Genomic DNA, 20,584 nt, shown 5'->3' on the forward strand with positions numbered 1-20,584 from the left:
CAAATTAGGAATATAACATTTCCCCCCAATTGTATCTCTAGACACAGATCTAGATCTACTCATGTTTTACTTCGAGATTAACCACACACTTTCATTTGGAAAATAGCATCCGATATATATGTCATCATCCATTGATAATCCATGAATAGTGGCACTGTATTCAACAGTCCAACACGTCCTGCCATTTTCGCTGCAGACGCCACAAGGCAACGCAATGCGATTTTCAATTGTTTTCGGCTGGAACGTCGCTACTTCTCAGCTCTGCATCCAGGAAAGGCCATAAAACTGTGTGACGTAGCAGGTCAACATTTGCTACCATGTTGAGCGATCCTGGAGGCGCCCAATGTTGTTCCCCCTAGCCTAACCTGTTCCTATCATGGCCAATTTTACCCCGCTTCATTCCTTTACTTTTTATAGAGGGTGTTAGGGGACTTTTGAATCACCCTGTAGGTCCTTGTATGTGATTTCGTCAACATGACATCAAGCATTACACACACACATTATATCTCAATATGTACAATCCTTTGCGGGGGGCTCAAGGCATAGCCCAAGGTTTGTAGATCCGGCACTGAGCAAACCTCTTTTCTTTGTGCAGAAGCGTAATGATATAACCAGACTAAAATTAAATTCAACGATGAATTTAACTAGTTACATTGTAATTTAATTAATCTTCATTGTACCCAAGTAAAAAGTATTATTTAAATGATTCGTTTTTTTGGTTTACTATCGAGCTGTATACATTACTTTTATGCAGTTGCTGAATTCATGTGAAAACTGTCTTCTTTCTTTGTCCAACGTGGGATTACATGAGTTTGGTGTACAAAGCTCCTCGTGTGTGTTACAAGAAAAATCGAATCGTTTGTAATCGGTCGTAACCAAATAGTAATATATTTAATTTGGTGAAGAAAGTAAACTAAGATGCCTCCAAAGTTTGATCCAGCAGAAGTTAAAGTTGGTAAGCATATAAAATTACATGTATGATAGAAATTCCCGCCGACCTTATGCTTTTTCTCGTTTCAAGTTGTGGTAAAGGTAGAATTTAATGTATTCCGTAGATTATTATGATAACCAAGTGTCAGAGATATTCCGACACCCTTGATTCATCGAACTTGAAAAATACCCCTTTGCACCCCATGCACGTCAAGTATACATATGATATGATTTATTTCATTCCTTTGACCATTGTACAGTGGTTGTTTTCCACACATGGTATGGAACATGTCAGCACATTACCATTAATAATTATTTTCAAATAGGTACAAGTATGAAGATATTATAACAGCAGCATTCCTTATCCAAGACGACAGTACCAGTAGCTGCTTGTAAAAAATAATGTAGGAGTATATGGGTTAGAAAAATCCTTCTCAAGAAAACTCACAGGAAGTAATCAGTGACATAATTAGAAATAGAACCATGTAAAAATTACCTCTTCATTATGATAGGCTACATTCAGAATTAATCGAAACTTGGTCCCCAGTTTTTGCCTCAGACTTTGAAAACAGCTTTCCCAATTGGAACACTGGGACTACTTTATTTAAGGGTGTTTATATGTTTGCAGTACGTTCCTTAAAACTAAAAAGTTGTATGACATTAATCTTTTTTGTGGCTAAGATTTTGATGTTTTATTTTCCAGTGTTCTTGAGATGTGTTGGAGGTGAAGTGGGAGCCACTTCGTCACTTGCCCCCAAGATTGGTCCTTTGGGCTTGGTAAGTTAAGTTAGCTGTTGTATTGGTACCAGTTTCATAGATCGAAGACACATTAAAATCTGATAATTTGTGTTTTGCATGGTTCGTACTTACTTGGGAACATAGTTCAAGGTGCCATTATGCTTTTTACATGAAAACAAACCCTTTTTCTAAGTGCTACTGAACGCATGTAACTGTGTGATATCGCTTACTTTGCAAATGATATCGCTTCTTTTGTTTTCGAATATCAGTGTTTTCCAACATTCTTCACCGAAAAATACCTACTATCGTGTTCGTCACGTGTGCAAATTGTACATTATGCACAGGTAGCTGACTGATAGCTCCATGAACCATTCCGATAAGATTAGGTTAAGTTAGGTTAGGCAAGCATAGTTAAAAAAAAGGAAATGGGGTTGGAAACACTGACATGATTTCCTGGACAAAAGATACCACGATGAAAGAAAATACCTCGACTAACGTTGGAAACCTTAGAGAAACTAATTTCCGTAAGTAGTTTCTTCTGTAAAAATGAAGAAATGTCTCCGATGTATGAAACTGTTACCATGTATTGTGACTGGCATACAAAAATTAGCATACACATTTGACATATAACTAGAATAAATATTGAATACTTGCCATTCCAGGGTTTTGCACAGTGAAGCTCTATCACCTGGCCTACAGCCAGGACAATTCTCTGTGGAACATGTTTTCACCATATGGTTTTTATTTTACCCTTCATCCATCGGGAGTAAATTTACCATACCGAAAGTATCTTCAATTGCTTTTAAATTTGGCATACTCGCTAATTTTAACCTCGTAATCACGAATCTGCACTTAAAATTTGGCGGTCACGTCTAGAAATTGCAAAAAGTGGGTCCGTGAATGGAGTAAACACCCTAGATTTACGAAGAAAAGAACAATATTTGCAATGATTAGCGTATGAAGAAAAGAACTATTTTTGCAATGATTAGCGTTCAAAACTGTTTATGATGATGACCCTTAATTTTAACTATGCTTGCCTAACCTAACCTTAACGTGAATGGTTCGTGGGGCAAACATGTTTTCCACCATTACGCAAAACTCAATTTTCTCACATGCAAATCAACTCCATTCAACGGGTTTCACTTATTGCACCACACTTGAGCAACGTTGGTAGCAAGACCGTTGTGTGGAAAGAAATATATCTTCCATGTGCAATTTCCGTAGCATTTTTCTTAACATTTATGCTATGACCAAAATGCTACTGTGTAAAGTGAAAAATCTTATGGCATTTATCAATGATAGAACCAGTCTTATTTCCGTAGCATAACTAATCAGAAGTGACCTAGAACACGAGTGCAGATGTAATGGCGACCACGTGAGACGTAAACAATGTATCACTTCGAATTTTTAAAAGGCAATAACTTGAGCCTTAAGAAATGACGTTTTCTAAAAAATGGTATCCGGTACAACTCGATGGTGCTGCTTAAATACATGCTTTATAACGTTACAGTACACGTGTGGAAGAGTATTTTAGTTGTTTCCATTGTGAACATCACACTCAGTGTAGATGGTGTAACTCTACTTGGTACTAATTTACTATCCTTCGGACACATTTATTTATTTTTACAGAAGAAACTACTTACCGTAATTAGTTCCTGTAGCATTGTCGAACATCAGGAAGGTGTTTTGTGTGATTTGGGAATGTTTCAAAGCTGAAATTCATGTTGTTCGTTGAAAATTAATTCTCCGACGGAGATAGCGTTTGGCGCGTACATCTGCGTATACCATGAAGTTCGTACACCGTCATACACTATCACCTTCATACACCGTCGTGAATATCATGACGTGTCGTGATTGTGTTTTGTTGGTATCCAGTGTTTCGAACTGCCTGCGTTTGCGACGAGAGTTAGAACTGTGGATCGAGGGTTTGGAGAATGACGTGTGGTGGGTGTGTTGTAAAGTTTGTGCTGGGTGTGGACAAACCATTGGCGCTAGCCCCACGAACTATTGGCACGTGGATAGGTTAGTAGGGCACGCAAAGGTTTCAATAGTGAAAAAGATAGCCCCACGAACCATTGGCACGTGGATAGGTTAGTAGGGCCATGCAAAGGTTTCAATAGTGAAAAAGATAGCCCCACGAACCATTGGCGCGTGGATAGGTTAGTAGGGCCACGCAAAGGTTTCAATAGTGAAAAAGATAGCCCCACGAACCATTGGCGCTAGCCCCACGAACCATTGGTGCGTGGATAGGTTAGTTCAGTTAGGTTGGGATACATAGTTAAAATTTGGTGTCAGAACGCGAAAAATAAAGTTAAAAAGAAATAGATCTGATTAAGTTTGTCGACGGGCATTTCTTGGGTTCCGAAGGTTGAAACACTGCATAACAATTGAAAATCGAGAAAAAACAAGGCCGATGCGTCATTCCTACGCGTTATTATTTACGAAGGTGTCCACGCCATGTTGTGTGTGAGGCAAACGGAAAGGTAGGAGGAAGAAGTAGTCGTAAGGTGAAAAATTGCTCTTACTTTCATCAAAACAACGTCAATACACGTTCAGGAATGTTCCGCGAAGCAGATACGTAAGTTCGAATGTCAAAAATTTGGCAAAAGAGAAGCCGGACGTGCAATTATGTAGGAAGTTGTACTCGCGATATTGTGTCTCAGGCAAGGAAAAACACCTACCAGAAAGACGTTCTGGTAATGTGAAAAATTGCAATTAATTTCATCAAAACAACGTTAATACACCTTCAGGAATGTTCCGCGAAGCAGATACGTAAGTATCAATGTCAAAAATTGACGAAACCAAAAAAATAGAGGTGTCCGAAGGATAGTAAATTTTTACCAGATATTTGTTCATTTCGTTCTTGTTTTGCAATCAGCACAGTGATTTAGCTACAAACACTCCTAGAAAGAACTACCACTCATGAGACAGTTACCACTAAAATCCAATGAATAGTGGTAGACCCTTGTCAATTCTTCATTTGTCTCAGTTTCTTTGCAATGAGCTGCGAAGGGGAAGAAGAACAACCACACTTTTCTCGGGTCAGTTGGACGTTTGTGTGGTGAGCACTGAGCAGACGACAAAACTCCGCTTCTTCGTGGGAGGGAAACCCAGCTGTACGTACTACTGTTGCCAACTTAGTATTTTGGAGCAAGGTTTGTCCAAATCACGAATCACACCAAGGAACTATATTTTCGTCTTATTATCTAACTGGTCTCAGTTGTAGTTCAATCCAGCCTTGGCTCTGCAGTCTGCCTCTAGTTGCTTCAGAGAAATTGTATTCCTATTTAGGTGGGATTCAGCTCTTTTCTGCCAATCCGATGTGACAACACTGGCTGATCCGGTAGGTCTGAACGGCAACTGGGCCCCTTAACAGGTATATGAATAACTGCATAAAGTCCTTCCCCGCTCTTTCCTTGCACTGGCGCCCTCTTCTCCCTTGTTGCCTCTTCAGGGTAGCGGAATGGCCTTCCTCTTCGCTTCTGTCGGTTGCAGAAAAAATGTCCTAGGCAATATCTACTCGACGGCAACGGGGTTCATTAACGTATTTAACAATGTTTTCATTTTATTGAAACAACTTTTTAATTCTTTACATTTTGCTGTTACCTGCGGTAACACCGGCTACATACACACCATGCCTCTAGTCTGCTATAAGATTTTTGGGAGCATTTACATAGCATTTATGCTAGCAAAAAAGTTAAAGGAAATGCTTCAGTCTAAAGTGAGCCTAAGATATTTCTTTTTCGGCCGCTTGCTATGTTAGGTTTGGTATGAAAAGAACACATACATACTACCACTCATTCTATGAGTATTGCAATTTAAAAAAAGAATAATTCTGCCATGGAGTAGCTGTAATGGTTAAGGAATGTCTTTGGAAGAGTAGTTGGTTAAATGATACATGTAGAAAACTGAGAAATAGATAAAAAATTATAATATCAGTTTTTGAACTTTAAATGATATAATTTTCTGTTGTACATATTTTATTTTGTGATTCATTAGGAGCCATTTTTTTTAAAAATTTGAGCTTAAGAGTGATATTTGGATAGTTGTATTTTTTGTTTGGTTTAATTTTTTTATGTTCACATAGGTAATGAGAAATTAATATTGTGCAATTTTGACACCCTGAAAAAAAATGTCCTCCCCCTGTAGAAAATGTTGAAGTTCAAGGTCATACCCCACATTTTTCATGAAAAGTGAAACATGAGTATGATTGGAGTGCTGTATCTTTGGAAAGCAACATCATCCCAAACTTTTGTTTTGATATACTGTTAATTAATATAGGACTGTTTGCTGATATACATAATTGATTTGATGAGGCATTGTTGCTTTCCATTGTTATGTGGCAACAAAGAGGGTCCAAAATGCAGTTTTTCCTGTTTCCGGCCCTTAATATCTTTGCTCAGCAACAGTACCCCAAAGATTTGTTTACTGGACATTGAAGATCACTATTCGGACAAGCTACCTGAAATAGCACATTACTTGGATATTGATGCTGTTTGCAGATAGGCTATAACCCTTTGAATACTGGTTATCTCAAAACAGCATGAAGCAAAAAATAAACCAAGTAGCCTATACCAATGGCTTTCTAGGATTTGTGAACAAAATTGATTGGATGGGATAACTATGCCTGGATATGTTGTATTATATACCTGGTCATTAACGGCTGTAGTCGACTGATCTTCTTGCCTGATTCTTCATATTCAGGATGGCCTCATGTCCCTCATAATTTACTTACGCGCAAACATTTGGCCAGGTGGAAAGAAAATATTATATTGCAACATTTTTATTTAACGTAAGAATGGACATAACGGCTTCACCTTTTGTGAAATACTTGTACATTTGTCATCTAATTTTGTCAGACAGGAGAACCACAATTCAAGGAAAACCAAGCATATTTGGAGTACCCCATTATGCTTTCAAGGTTAAGCACCCGAAAATATAAATTTTTGTCTGATGTTTTAAAATTGCTTTAAAACAATTGCCAAGATGATGATAAAAGCATGTTGGTTATTGCAATAACAATATTAAATATGATGGAAATATCAGAAGCCTGCTTTTTCCTATAGGCCTATTTGAGATTGATTGCTTGATATTAAGATATTTTACGTTGCTTTTCTGTCACTTTTGGGTAATCGCGTACGTTGCTTTTCTGTCACTTTTGGGTAATCGCGACAATGAGAATGAGTGATATGAAATTAATGAAGCGACACTCACAAAGAACAATCGTCCGCAGACCGAGAATCGTGGCGTGCTGTGGTAACCAATCCACCACGAAGGTCCGCTCCTAGGCCTACCTTAACTGAAATTGGTTTATTTTGGGAATCTCTCACACACAGCATAGTACTACAAGTACAGACTTTCACAAGTAAGTTATGTTTTCTTTGGTAAAATAATGCAGAATATTTTACACACATTATCTTATCGCAATCGTGCCCAAGATATGGGGGTGGATCATAACCCCCTCTTTGGCCCAGTAAAAAGAATGTCAAAGGCAGGAAAAGGTGTCAAAAAAGATGGCTAGCTACTATAAAAATGTATAGCCCCCCCCCCCCCCCCCATTTTGAAAGTCATTGGTACGCCACTGTATATAGAGGTTGGTACAGCTTTGTTTTTAAGTCCACTATATGCACAGGAAGGATAATCAGGACAGGGGACCTGGAGTTTAAAGTGAGACCCAAACAACTTGTGCCTCAACCTTGCATCAAACCAAGGACACATTTATTAGAAGGAGGCGATGTTACCACTATGCTATCAATCAAAGGAGGAAAACAAAAACTGTCCGACAACTTGTCAAGACATGGACTGTTCCATTTGGAACAAAGAAAGCGATTAGAAGGGCTGTTCCACTTTCTGATAGGGAAGGAAGTGTGAAAATTTACATTGACATTTCATAATATTTTAAAAATTATTTTCTCAAATGGGACGAGGCCCCAAAGTTTTATCATTTCCATGTGTTAGTACATATATTGAGCTACAAGATGGTATACTTAGTTTATTTTTTGCTTCATGCTGTTTTGAGATAAGCCTAATTCTAAAGTTGTGGATTTTGCAATTCTTTAGTATTCAAAGGGTTATATCTGCATACATCATCAATATCCAAGTAATGTGCTATTTCAGGTAGCTTGTTGTAATAGTGAGCTTCAATGTCCAGTAAACAAATCTTTGGGGTACTGTTGCTTAGCAAAGATATTAAGTGCTGAAAACAGGAAGAAACTGCATTTTGGACCCTCTTTGGAAAGCAACAATGCCTCATCAAAACAATTGAATGTATATCAGCAAACAGTCCTATATTAATTAACAGTATAATCAAAACCAAAGTTTGGGATGTTATTGCTTTCCAAAGATACAGCACTCCCAGCATACTCATGTTTCACTTTTCATGAAAAATTTAGGGTATGACCTTGAACTTCAACATTTTCTACAGGGGGAGGGAAATTTTTTTCAAGGTGTCAAAATTGCACAATATTCATTTCTCATTACCTGCGTCAACATATAAATAATTAAACCAAACAGGAATTACAACTATCTCACTTTTTCAAATTTCAAAATAATGGCTCTTAATACTAGCAGGGATAGAAAAACACAGGTTGCTCGAAAATTTTTACCTGCTGCTTGAATTTTCAAATTCCGTTGTAATTTTTTTTACAAAATACTTTGAATTCGCTTGCAGTAATTTTCATTATTTTTTGTTAAATTATGAGTACAGTGTACATTTTTGAATGTTAGTGTATTTTCTGTATCATTAAATCAGAGTAATAAATGCCATTATAAATTTTTTCACTGTTGCTAGTTAAATTTTATAATCTGCAATCATATGGTAGAGTTTGAACCATGTATGAGAATGTATTGCGTAGTTATTCATCTTGTTACCAGTTGAGCCTTCGTTAGGAAGTCCACTCCAGTGCAAGGATTAATTACTTGTAATCCAATCTTACATGACTTAAAAAATTTAATGTAAGGTCACATTTCAAAACGTGTAGCTTTATCTTGGTTGGATTCATGGCTTTCGTAGCCCATATTTGTGAGAAAAAAGCAACCTTTTAAGAAAAAGGGGGCTGACACCTGAATGATCTTCAGTTTTATCTACTCTTGATGATGATAAACATGTCTGAAAAAAATCGCAATAACCCTGTAGAAAAAGAAAAAATGTAATTAGATATAGAGAAATTGTTGAGCATGTAAAGTGACAAAAACTATGGATGCATAAGCACTGCATGAAATTCTGAACCAGAGTAAAATTTTGCTAAATATATATCGTAGTTCCACTGCTGGCACATTGCTTCCTTTATGCAACTAATTGTCATGTTGCTTTGCAGTCTCCGAAGAAGGTTGGTGACGATATTGCCAAAGCAACATCAGACTGGAAAGGACTGAAGATCACAGTGAGGCTGACCATCCAGAACAGGCAAGCACAGATCTCAGTCGTCCCGTCGGCAGCATCTTTAGTCATCAAGGCCCTGAAGGAACCGCCAAGAGACAGGAAGAAGCAGAAGAATAGTATGTATTGTTACTTTGTTTGTAATCCTTGCATGTTACACTGGAACTAAGCAAGTTCAAATCTTCTCATGTTGCTTCCATTTGTTCAAAGATTTTACTTAATGTTGCCTGTGATGCTGGTAAACTTCAGCCCACCAATGCATGGATAAAAATAAGAGGTTCCGCCAGTTTGCCCCCAGATCAATGAATTATTCAAAAATAGACCCAATTTTATGCCTTGATGTACAGTCACGGACAATGCCGGCTTGTAACGATTCCATTGAACATCAATTTATTTATTACAAGCCGGCAGGGTCCATGGCTGTACAAGGTAACTTAAGTTGTGACCTAAATAAGGTGAAGCATCTGACACTTGTTATATTGAAATTTATTCGGGTCATTTCACGTGAAATCATCCAGAGCAGGTTGCTTCATTTTTATTTTTTTACTGATAGGTACTTGGTCCATTAGACTTGTCCAACAAATATGTCGAAAGTTATAAATTTTTGAAAATTTGAAGATTTTCAGAAATTGGGGACAAACTAACGCACCATGTGACACAAAACATGTCATATCTCTGAGACTAGATGGAGTATTATGATGATTTAGGTATTGTTGGAGAGGAGAAGAACAGTCCTAACAGAAAATGACTGTATTTCCACTCTACCTACTCAGAAAGTAGAAAAATCTTTAAGTAAAGTGATATTTTGTGACTAAAATTACACCCTGCTTTAAATAATTGTTTGATAGGGAGGTCCAGGTCCTTGTCTGCAAGGCCTCGTTTGCCAGCAATTTTCAATTATTTGCATGACGTTGGAGGTTTTGGTTAGGCAAAATGTCCTCAGTTCTGCTGTAAATATTGACAATACTGTAAAGTATATCTAAAATATCTGAATTTAGGTCATTAATGACACTGGCCAACATGGGTTTGGATGTCTCGTAGGTGACTGTTGTCTCTGAATAACTTCAACTGATTACAATGTGTAGTTCCATTATCTCCCCTGCTTAGGTGGTAAAAAAATATTGATTTTTGACAATGCAAATCCTCCAATTTTGAACTAGTAATGCATGTGGAATTGTATGCATTTAATCCATCTTCACATGACACATTGGCATGGAAATTTCCTTCACTGAATGTCCAATACTCAAATGTTATAATATGGTGGGTTCTTCGAACTTAGTGACGTGGAGAAAAATTGTGACCTAGGGGAAAATCCTGATGTGGTGTCATTTCTGTGATCAGAATAAATACTTCCAGAATCACCTATTGCTTTGTAAACGTCCAAAATTCCTTTCGTTACATTTTATAATAGGTGTAATGGAACGGCGAATATGAGAATTTTGATTGTGCAGTTGTGAAAAATCCTGTCATGATGTGAAAAAATGAATGTCATTTCAGTGATCAGAATTGCTTATTGATTTTTAAGCAACCGAAATTTCCCTTATGTTGTGTTAATAAATGTAATGTTATGGCGAATATGAGAATTTTGATTGTGAAATTGTGAAAAGTTCTGACATGACGGGAAAAAAATGGATGTTATTTCAGTGATCAGCATTCAAAATGCTTCCAGAAACACCTGTTGATGTAAAAAAAAAAAAAACAGAACTTTTCTCTCAAAATGTCGACCAGTGTAATTCAAGCTGTTAAAGACAGCAGCTTTCATTGCAGTGAGATCAAGTTTTCTGTGTACTCCAGTAGGTGTCTGCAATAGTTTCAGCAGCACTTAGGTGGAGGAAAATATGTAAGTGCAAACACAAAATGGTACAATCATCTGCAAAGAGCATTAAGGCTTGCCAGGAAAATGTATGTGTGTGTATCTATCTCCCCCCACCTGTACAATAATAAAGGTACAGTTCCTCATGCCATGAAGGCACATTTAGGAGTAGAAAACTCCCACATCCTCTATCTCAACCATTTTTGAAAATGTTATGAGCACCAGCTGACTTTACACCCCCTCCCCCCAACCATGGTTGTTCTAGGTACCCATTGTATTTGAGGCTGGATGAAAGAACCCCAGAGCACATTATGCGAGAATAATGTAGGATAATTTCCCACCTGAGATCACCCATCCTGGTAATTAAACCTGGTTCTCCCACGTGGCAGTCATGATGCCTTGCCGACTAGATCACCGCGGCTCCATACAGTAATAAAAGGGAAAATGTATTTATGTTCTTAACTGGGTTCCATTCTGTAACAACTAACTTAGGTGTTTACCTTTTTACTTAACAACAACAAAATTTATCTAATTTATAGTAGTATTGAATTGGTAACATCGAAAAATATATTCCTTTGTCAGCCAATACCTACAGTCTAACGATTGACCCATCCCATCCCTAATTTATATTCGTCCATGTCGAAATTGTTATGGAGACGTTGAGGAGAATCTTTGCCAAAGTGACAGGGTTCCGGTGGTTCTGGAAAACCTAGAACAGTTAATTTGTTTTGCCAAACTGAGGAAAACTGAATACATAGCCTCTGACAACCATTAATTATGTGCTATTGAAAATACTTGACTGATTAAATCCCTTGTGCACTAATTTTAAAAATATTTTCTTTTTTACAGTTAAGCACAGTGGAAACCTTCCTTTGGATGAAATCTTGGTTATTGCCAAAACTATGAGGGAGAGATCCATGGCTAGGAGACTGGAGGGGACTGTGAAAGAAATTCTTGGCACATGTCGGGTAATTTTTTCCCTAGTATTTTGTTAGCAAGGTAAAATGTATTGAAAGAGCCAATTCATCAGTATTGGTTTAGATTTAATAACCAGCGTCGAAGAATCTTTGTGAAATTTCATTTATTACTAGAGAAAGGATTTTAAGGTGCAAAACTTACGATCTGGAAAGGAAGGTTCTACGAATGTCTTCAAAAAGGTGCAGATAAAATGCCTTTGTACCATGCTCTTTTTCTTTGCCTTCTGTGTGTTAATACATGCAGAAGGCATAGAGAACCATAGGTTCTGCCAAATAGGTTTTGTTGAATTTTGTGTTTTCTCTTGCGGGTTTTGCTGCATTATCTTGGGAACTATTGGAGTGCAATGATTATATTGTACCATTTTATAGCTCTCGTTCTGTTATACAAAATGAGACTACATGATTTTATGTAGGTGCTCAAGAAGAGTTTTTGAGTTGGTGTTTTAAGTCCACTTTATGCACAGTAAGGCTAATCGGGACTGGACCTACAGTTTAAAGTGGGATCCGAACCACTTGTGCCTCCACCGGGTATCGAACCCGGGACCCCTTGATTACAAGGCAAAGACGCTACCACTGCGCCATGGTGAGGCCCATCTGTGCTCAAGAAGAGTGAAAATCCTTTATTTTTTTTTTGTCCAATTTTTTAACAAAACAAAAGGAATGAAAAAGGTTCTGAAGCATCAGAGTGGGCGAAGAGGGGATAAATGTGCTAATCTCACAAGAAGGTGCAACAAAGTGTATTCATTTTACTTGATTTCATGTCCTAAAATACATATATGCAACGGTCTGTATGAAAACCGCTATATTTTTGGAAAAGTGCTGCATCTTAAAATCCGTTCTGGTTATTACAGTGGAACTTGGTTTGTATGTCTTTTTGATGGTCCAACTTAAAATGCAGGAAGAACTAAATTTTCAAAAATTACTTATGTTGCATTTTAAGGACTTTCGAGATTGTATGAAGGTGGAAAATGTCAAGTCTAGGATTTTGTCACCAAAACTGTTCTCCTACTGTTATTTAATCCATTACCAAAATAATTCCAGAGTGCCTAATGGTTGCAAAGTAAAAGTACAGTGGACCCCCGATTTTTACATTTCCCACATTATGCATTGTCTCCATGGTCCTAACATAGCTAAATGTTAATTTGAAGTTTTTTTCAGCCTGGTCCCCTGAAAAACTTAAAATGTAGGTTCCACTGTAATAATAACAATCCCTGTCCAACACGTCAAATAAAACCACCACAAAATCAGGTTCAATTCATTTGCAGTAGTCAATTTAGTCAGGTTCCTTGTCACACACGTTGAGGAGAGTTCCTCAGCAGGGGTTTTCATTGTGAGCATGAACAGCCCAACATCATACAGTCCTGACGTTACACGTTCATTGCCATAAAAAGCCTTCATTCTCTGATGAATGTCAATTGGGGGACACATTTTCTGCAGTTAGAAACTGTCACCACAAGCAGTTTCAGGTGCACCAACATATTTTGGGCACATGCTGCCATTTTCCTTGCTCTAGTTCAACAACCCCTGGTGATAAAAGTTTGAAACTTGGAATGGAGTAGGGGGAAAGTCTGAAGAGTACAATGCATGGTTGCTCAAAATCCAAAATCTCTTTACACAGTCACAGAAAAATGGGAGGCATTACTTTTCAGCCTGCCCTCATACATTTATTATTCAACCACATTTTGTTGCCCAAACATTATTTTTGTTTTTGACTGCAAGGTTTTCATGTTTGAATTCCAGGATGGCATTGTAATGCTTTGAAGAAAGTTGCAGTTTGGGTGTCAGATGTTCATAAATGACCCTTCTTTTCTACACTGCTGGACAAAAAAAAAACCTGACACTTGCATTTTTTGTGATAACTCATAAATTCTGATTCAAGGCTAACTAAATGTTACAGAAATTAGTGGAAATAAGAAAAACTGAATATATTCAACAGAAAGCAAATTAAAAAATAAAGCAATTTTTTTTAATATTGTTAACTTGTACTGATGGGGTATATAAGCTGTCTAGTAGCGGTTGTTGCCTCCCTGGCCATCAATTACAGCTTGTAACTGCCGTGGCATACTTCAAATAAGGTTGGCAATCACTTCTTGGTCCAGTTGCTCCCATTCTTCTTGAATAGCGCGTCGTAGCTCTTCAGTTGTTTCTGGACCTATTGCAAAGTCTGATATGTCGTTTCAGTTGATCCCAGACGTGCTCTATCAGATTTAGGTCCGGACTTTGTGGTGGTCATTCTATTCATGTAATCCCAACTTTGTCCAGGTAATCCGTGACAATATTCACAATGTGAGGACTTGCATTGTCATGCATAAAAACAAATTCCGGCCCTATGAATGGTACAGATGGTACTACATGATCTGCCAAACATTCTGTAATATAACTGCGAGCTGTCATTGCCCCATTCTCTACAAGAACCAACTCTGTACGTCCTTGTAAAGAGATACATCCCCCAGACCATAACACCGCGTCCCCCAAAGGGTTTAATTTCAACGAAACAACATCATTGTGCATAATGCTCATTAGGTCTTCTATAGACATGTTCAAGCCCGTCTGATGAACGTAAGTTGAATTTTGACTCATCGGAGATTGAAACCTTTCCCACTGCTCCACATTCCAATGTAAGTGTTGTGTAGCAAATTCCAGTCTTCGCTTCAGTGACGTGCTAACAACCTGGTACCTGTAGCCGGCCTCAGAGATGATGAACCACTTTTGTTCAGTCTTCTACGAACTGTTCGTGAAGAAACCACAGCTCTATGAACATTTCTCAAACACTGTGCCACTATATTTGTAGTCTTATGACTGTCTCTCTTCCCCTGCTGTTGTGCATCGTTTTAGATCAAAACCCGGTGTTCTACCATAGAAACCAGTTGCATCATACTGTTTTGAGAGATTTGTGCTATATTTAGCACCCTAGCAATATAGCGCTCACTACGACCATCATTGCGAAGAACTACTGCTTTTATTACCTCTTCACGTATCATTTTCAAGCTAGCAAACTTGCAATACACTTGCAAGAGAAACACCAGCAATGACAATGTCAATAATATCTGTTACTATGAACCTAAATTCAAAGCGCTCTAGACATTAAACAAAATAACATCAACAGGAATTGAAAATCAATAAATTCAAACAAAATTGCATGAAATTGACTTTGAGCCTACTAGATGTGCCAAATAAGTAAATACGAGTAAATAAATAATACGGAAAATGTTCAATTCTTCAATACTTAACTGAGAGCGTAATTCATAAGTAGAGCTAGGAATTTTAGGTGCTGCACCTTAAATTTTTTTGTGTGAAAATGGGTAAAAAAGTGACTCATCCCCAAAATAAGCACGTATTGAACTTTACTCTTGGTGTTTTGGTTGCACCTTTTTCACAATCTCAGAACCTTTTCCACCTTTTTCACAATCTCAGAACCTTTTGCACCTTTTTGCCCTTTTTGCATCTTTATCATTTTTTTAATACAAATCGCGTTCTGTTTAACCCCACCCACATTTGAGGAATGCCATCTGTTGGAATTTATTTACCAATTCCCAGCAGGTCTACCAGTCTTTAAATTTTGAAAATGTTGGGGCAATTTACTTTTTCTGGAAAAATGAAAAGTTTTTAGTAGATTATCTTTGTGATGGGAGGTTAGTGAAAACGATTATGGGAAACGTACATGAAGGTGTAGTAAAAGTAAGTTTTTGAACAAAAGAAGAAATTAGCTCAAATAGGCAATGATAAGTATGTTGTGGACAAACTATACTTGAGTGTTATATACTGAGTATTACCAGTAGTTGCAGTAGATACTTTATTAAATACACTAGGAAAGTCACATTTTGAAACTCTTATGTAGAAATCTACTGCAGTAAGTGGCTATTGGTAGGGCCACACATTTATGGCAAATGAAAGATCAAGATTTCAGTTCAAAAACTGGACACATTTTGGGATCAAAAAGCTCAAAATTTCATGTTTAGAAGTAGCTTACACATTTTGCACTTGATTTTGGATCATACCGCGAGAAATCTTTTTTTTTTTTTTTTTTAGGAAAATGCACCTCACACCTTTCAGAAATATGAAAAACTAAATATGCATGCCTCTAGCTATTGGTATTTACCACTTTCTTGTTGCAATTTTCTTTGGGAAATATGTTCGTTAAATAGTTAGTTACTAAATTTTAGTATAGTTATTGGGCATTCATAGCAGGGAAGAAATATTAGTCTATACATTTCAAGTATTACTGTCAGAAGTTCGTATTTTAAAACTGGTTAAGTGGGATTCTAAGTGTGAGTGTTCACCTAAATTTTGTGTGTTTCTGCTGGATATGTTCATGCACACTAATTGCCCAATTTTTTTTTGTAGACACCTTGATACTAGCCAATACTTTTCTGATGTCTTAATTGTTGTGTTCAGCTGCATTTCCTACTTCATATCACATTTTGAGGGTTTTTTTTTCAGTCCTGGGGTACCATTATAATTTTTAATAATCATTCAGTGTTAAACTTTTAGCTAATGTTAATATTGTTTTGTCTTTCAGTCTGTTGGATGCACTGTAGAAGGAAAGCCACCTTCAGAAATCATAGAGGCGATAGACAATGGAGAACTAGAAATCCCCGACGAGTAAAACTACAATGTGAGTAAGCTATTGAGACTGGGTCCTGGAAACAGTATTCTTAAGTAAATGTATGCAGAGATCTGGGTCGTGTAACCTGTGGTGAGGCAAGGAGTTGTGTTGCTTGAGTATTACTGCAGTGTGCCAAGGTTTCAGGTTTGATCCCTCATTGTGCCACAATTTCCACATAACTTTTAGTTTACTGATATTGTATCATAAGGGATCGCACATAAATATGCATAACAGCATGACTGAGCCTGTAGAACTGAATTGCAGATAAGGCTACACATGGACTGGTACTCTCACCATCACACCACCAGTTTGAGGGTTTGAATCCCAGCTAGCTGATGAGTGTTCCTCAATTTGATAATCATTGCAATAAGTGACTCTCACAAGAAGGAATAAAAAAGTTATGGGCAGGGAAGGGTGATATTTAGGGATAAACAATTTCTATCAACAAAAGAATTATAGAATAGAAGGAGAAATAAATGTAAAGGTAATTTTTCCCTCCATTTCAGCATATAATTTACGTGGGACATGTGTAGGGCCGAGCCGATAACCACTTGGAACTGATACCATATCGAGATGCTTGAAAATTGTAACAGCTAAAAGTTGTTCAAAATATTAATTAATATTAGGGAGCGAGTATTCTTCTCCCATTGTAAGCATCAATTTAACACAGTTGTGCTTTAAAGTATTAAGAAATGGCAACAGAATATTAAATTACCTGTTACATAATAACAACACATAGTTTTTCATGTAAAATCGGTACGAAATCGATGGAAACTGATTTTTGCATAACTTTCAGGATAATTAGAATCCATGGAAATGTTGCCCGGCAATTTGGTGAGTGATCAAAATCCCGGAAAGTATTGGCTGGTATTGGTAAATAAAATCCAACCAATACCGTGACATTATCAGCTCAGGCCTAGTTATGTTTGGTGCCAACCCAGACAAGACTGAAATCTGTGAAAATGATGTTTATAAGTTTGTCATACACTAATTAATGTTCCATGTGTCTTGAACTATTGGATCAAATGATTTACAGTCTCTTAGATACTATCACATTAGCTCAACCCTAATTTCAATTTATTTGTAAGATTTAGCTTTTAAGTACAGTTGAACCTTGATATCATATTTTTTAGAGAACAAAATGAAAGCACTAAAAATGTAAAATCAGGAGTTGACTTTATAGTGTAAGGGTTTCCAGGACTTACGCTCAATAGCTCTTTAAATGGTAGGGGTTGGCATCCCATCCACCCATTTGCTTCATAGTTTGAAACTTTGCTACTTAAATATTTTATAAACTTCTCTAGAATAGTGAATATCCAGTGCAGCAGTTTTAATAATTTTTGCTGCTGCAGGAGAGAAGAAAGTTTCTTCTTGAAGTGAAATGGGGATATTATGCCACTGGGGAGAAAACCCCAAAAACAAATCCAGCAGTCTTGCTGTTCATTTTAACTGTTAGCACTTCCATTGGCAGCTTATTGAATGTACGGGCAGGGGAGTAAGAGGCAGTGATAAATAGAATGAGTGTTTACACTAACAAAATCATTTGAACCTGCTGTAAAAACCTTCAGAAAAAAATATCTAAAGTTTTTTTTTTCTTTCACATTTTCATTTCGAACTAGTTTCCTGTCTGCATTTACTCCCTTAGATAATTTCATATCAAATGAATATTTATTCAACTAATGCATTTTTAGTAGATAAGAAAATTCGAAGATTGAAGGAACCCTGTTACAAATGCATTTGCAAATCCTTGTTACAAAAAATAAATGTGGAAGTGCTAGGGTTGAAATTAAGTTTATATTTTATTTATAGCTCTCGTTAAATGTTGCTTTTACCAGCAGAAGTGGACCAACTTGGCAAATTTTAGTGTCAATACATTTTCCCCAAACATTGAATCCTGTTTGCACAATTTATTTAACCATCACCTCACTTGTAATAGAAACTGATAAAAAGTTTAATGATATTTGCAAATGAAATTTCTAATGATTCGTAGCTAGTACTGTTGTGCCATCATAATTATTGTAATAGAGAAAATTTGTGTGTATACACATGCACATCCAGAGTATTGCTATAGTGCCATGAGCAAACATTTGCACAGCATGTAGAGGACATGAATGAAGAACTCAGTGAGTCTTTATTTCTGTGTTGAGAGCAAATAAAAAGCATTTTCTATGATGTATGTGCAAACACACTACACACCATTGCCACTGTATTGTCTCTTACGTAAGAGCTATGGTGTGCAAGAAAGGTATTTGGGTGCTTTTATATTTGTTGCAATGAATTTATATAGTGCCTAACCCTAGAATGGATGTGTAGTGAGAGTAACATAATCAAATGTTTTGGGTCTCTCAGATCCAGTTAAATATTTGATTTAAAGGAGCTAAAAAAAAAATTCCATTTTATTGAAGTGCAAATTTTAAAACATAATAGTGTACAAGGTGTGACTGGAAAATAACTAGACTTGTATTCAAACATTTTTATTTGACACATTCTATATGTTATATTCTTCAATGTACTCCCACTTCCAGATGCATGTTCTGCTTATAAGGTGGTTCATTTTTTAACTTGAGGCACCCAATTAATAGAGGTAAAAAAAAAACCTATCATCGTGGCTTTGAATTTCAACTTGCTTTTTTTCGTGGGGAAGTTTTTAGTTTCAGGGTCATGCTGAAAGTTTTCGTCTCAAGTAATGGCATTTTCTAGAAAGTTTGGGTTATTTTCATATATGCAACAATGTGCACATATTCCTTCCATCTTGCTCACTTTTGCCGAAGTTGAGTTTGCCACAACCTTCTCACTTTTTTTTCTTCCAAATGCAAGGACTGCCAGAGCATGGGTTCCCTATGATATCTTCCCTTCTCTCTATTGATCCACTCAAGTATGAGACTGACTGTTTCGGTAGCAGATTTTCCAAGCTTCGTGACATATTTCACATTGATGCATTTTGTGATGTTTGCACTCAACATCTCTCCGAGGGATCTCTAGTACATGGTCTGGTTCTTAACAAAAGTTTCAGCCAAATTGTTCAATGCACATTAATGAAAGTTCGTGCTCAAGTGGAAGGAAGGACAGGGGTAGCTTTTTAGAAAAGAAGAATCTGGTTACTTTCCAGCCACACCTCGTATATTGTACTGATTGTAATTCTGGTATTACTTTAAAAAAAAACATCTAATGGGAGCATAGGATGTCTTTTGCACTAGATATATTTAAATTTCGGGCACAAATTATAAAAGGTGTATGCAAAGCAAATAATCTTCTCAAATTTGAAATTCACATTCATCTCGAATTAAATTTAAATGAAAAACACGTTTGATTTCATTGTAATGGTCTGTGTCAAATGTAAAGAAATAATGCAGAACAGGTGGACTGGGTCAAATTTCAACACTTGTATCAAAATGGCTTATTTAATAAATGTCTCAATGATACAACTAGAGACCTCTACAGGATGTTCCCAGAAGTTACTGAGAGAGAACTTGATTGGATATTCAGAGAACTTTTATCATCAGGTCCATTAGACCCACCCACCCATCCATTCTAGGGTCAATTGGTCATTGGATGTTTTTCATATTACTGTGATTGTTGAAAATCATTTTTTGTATGTACATAAATTTTGTTGTTATTGCTTGAACTTTCTTCTCTTTACAGGTTTATTCAACTGGTTTGAAAATAAAATGGTTACAAAGTAAATTATCTTTCATTTGTAGTTACTCCTTATACACATTCCCATGTTATATGTATTACTATAGTCAGTGGCGGTCCCTCCATGGAACAGAGGGAACAGGCTGTTCCTTCCTACTTATCGCGCTTTTGAGCTATTTAAATTATATATATTAACATAATAAGAACACTTCTTTCTCCCGAAATCAACGTTTCCAAAAGTAACGCTGAAGAAAATTTTTCACAGTGGCTGGACGTTTGTTTAAGTCACCTACCCCCAACGCATCATGGTTCTCACCCTCTACTGTCTGACGCCGAGTATTTCCGACCACGCGCGAAGGTAAACGATCCCCACGGCACCACGGAAGATGAACACACTAGCTGTTCCCTCAGAGATATTGCGGATTCGCTTTTCTTCCAGTTTTTGCTATGTGCTGAAGTTTAATTGCGTCATAAGTGATACTTTTGAGTGTAGAAAGTCTATAACT

At 37.0% G+C, this 20,584-nt stretch overlaps 1 protein-coding gene across 1 annotated transcript; it reads left to right on the forward strand.

Annotated features, from left to right (window-relative positions):
• The first annotated feature begins 773 nt into the window (after positions 1-773).
• Positions 774-20,126, forward strand: RpL12 (ribosomal protein L12). Its single transcript, XM_083112778.1, has 6 exons — positions 774-955; positions 1,634-1,707; positions 8,985-9,165; positions 11,709-11,827; positions 16,356-16,451; positions 20,085-20,126. Exons 1-5 carry the CDS (start codon positions 919-921, stop codon positions 16,440-16,442), a joined length of 498 nt encoding a protein of 165 aa, XP_082968904.1. The 5' UTR covers positions 774-918; the 3' UTR covers positions 16,443-16,451; positions 20,085-20,126.
• Positions 20,127-20,584: the final 458 nt, after the last annotated feature.

This window comes from Lepisma saccharinum, chromosome 26 (assembly GCF_977018435.1).
Source record: "Lepisma saccharinum chromosome 26, izLepSacc3.1, whole genome shotgun sequence".
NCBI lineage: Eukaryota > Metazoa > Arthropoda > Insecta > Zygentoma > Lepismatidae > Lepisma > Lepisma saccharinum.

Bases quoted from the DNA above. Each gene is read 5' to 3' on its own strand.
- RpL12 (XM_083112778.1), top strand. From the start codon at position 919: ATGCCTCCAAAGTTTGATCCAGCAGAAGTTAAAGTTG. The intron at 956-1,633 runs GTAAGCATATAA...TTTATTTTCCAG, and splicing joins TCCAGCAGAAGTTAAAGTTG to TGTTCTTGAGATGTGTTGGA. The intron at 11,828-16,355 runs GTAATTTTTTCC...TTTGTCTTTCAG, and splicing joins AAATTCTTGGCACATGTCGG to TCTGTTGGATGCACTGTAGA.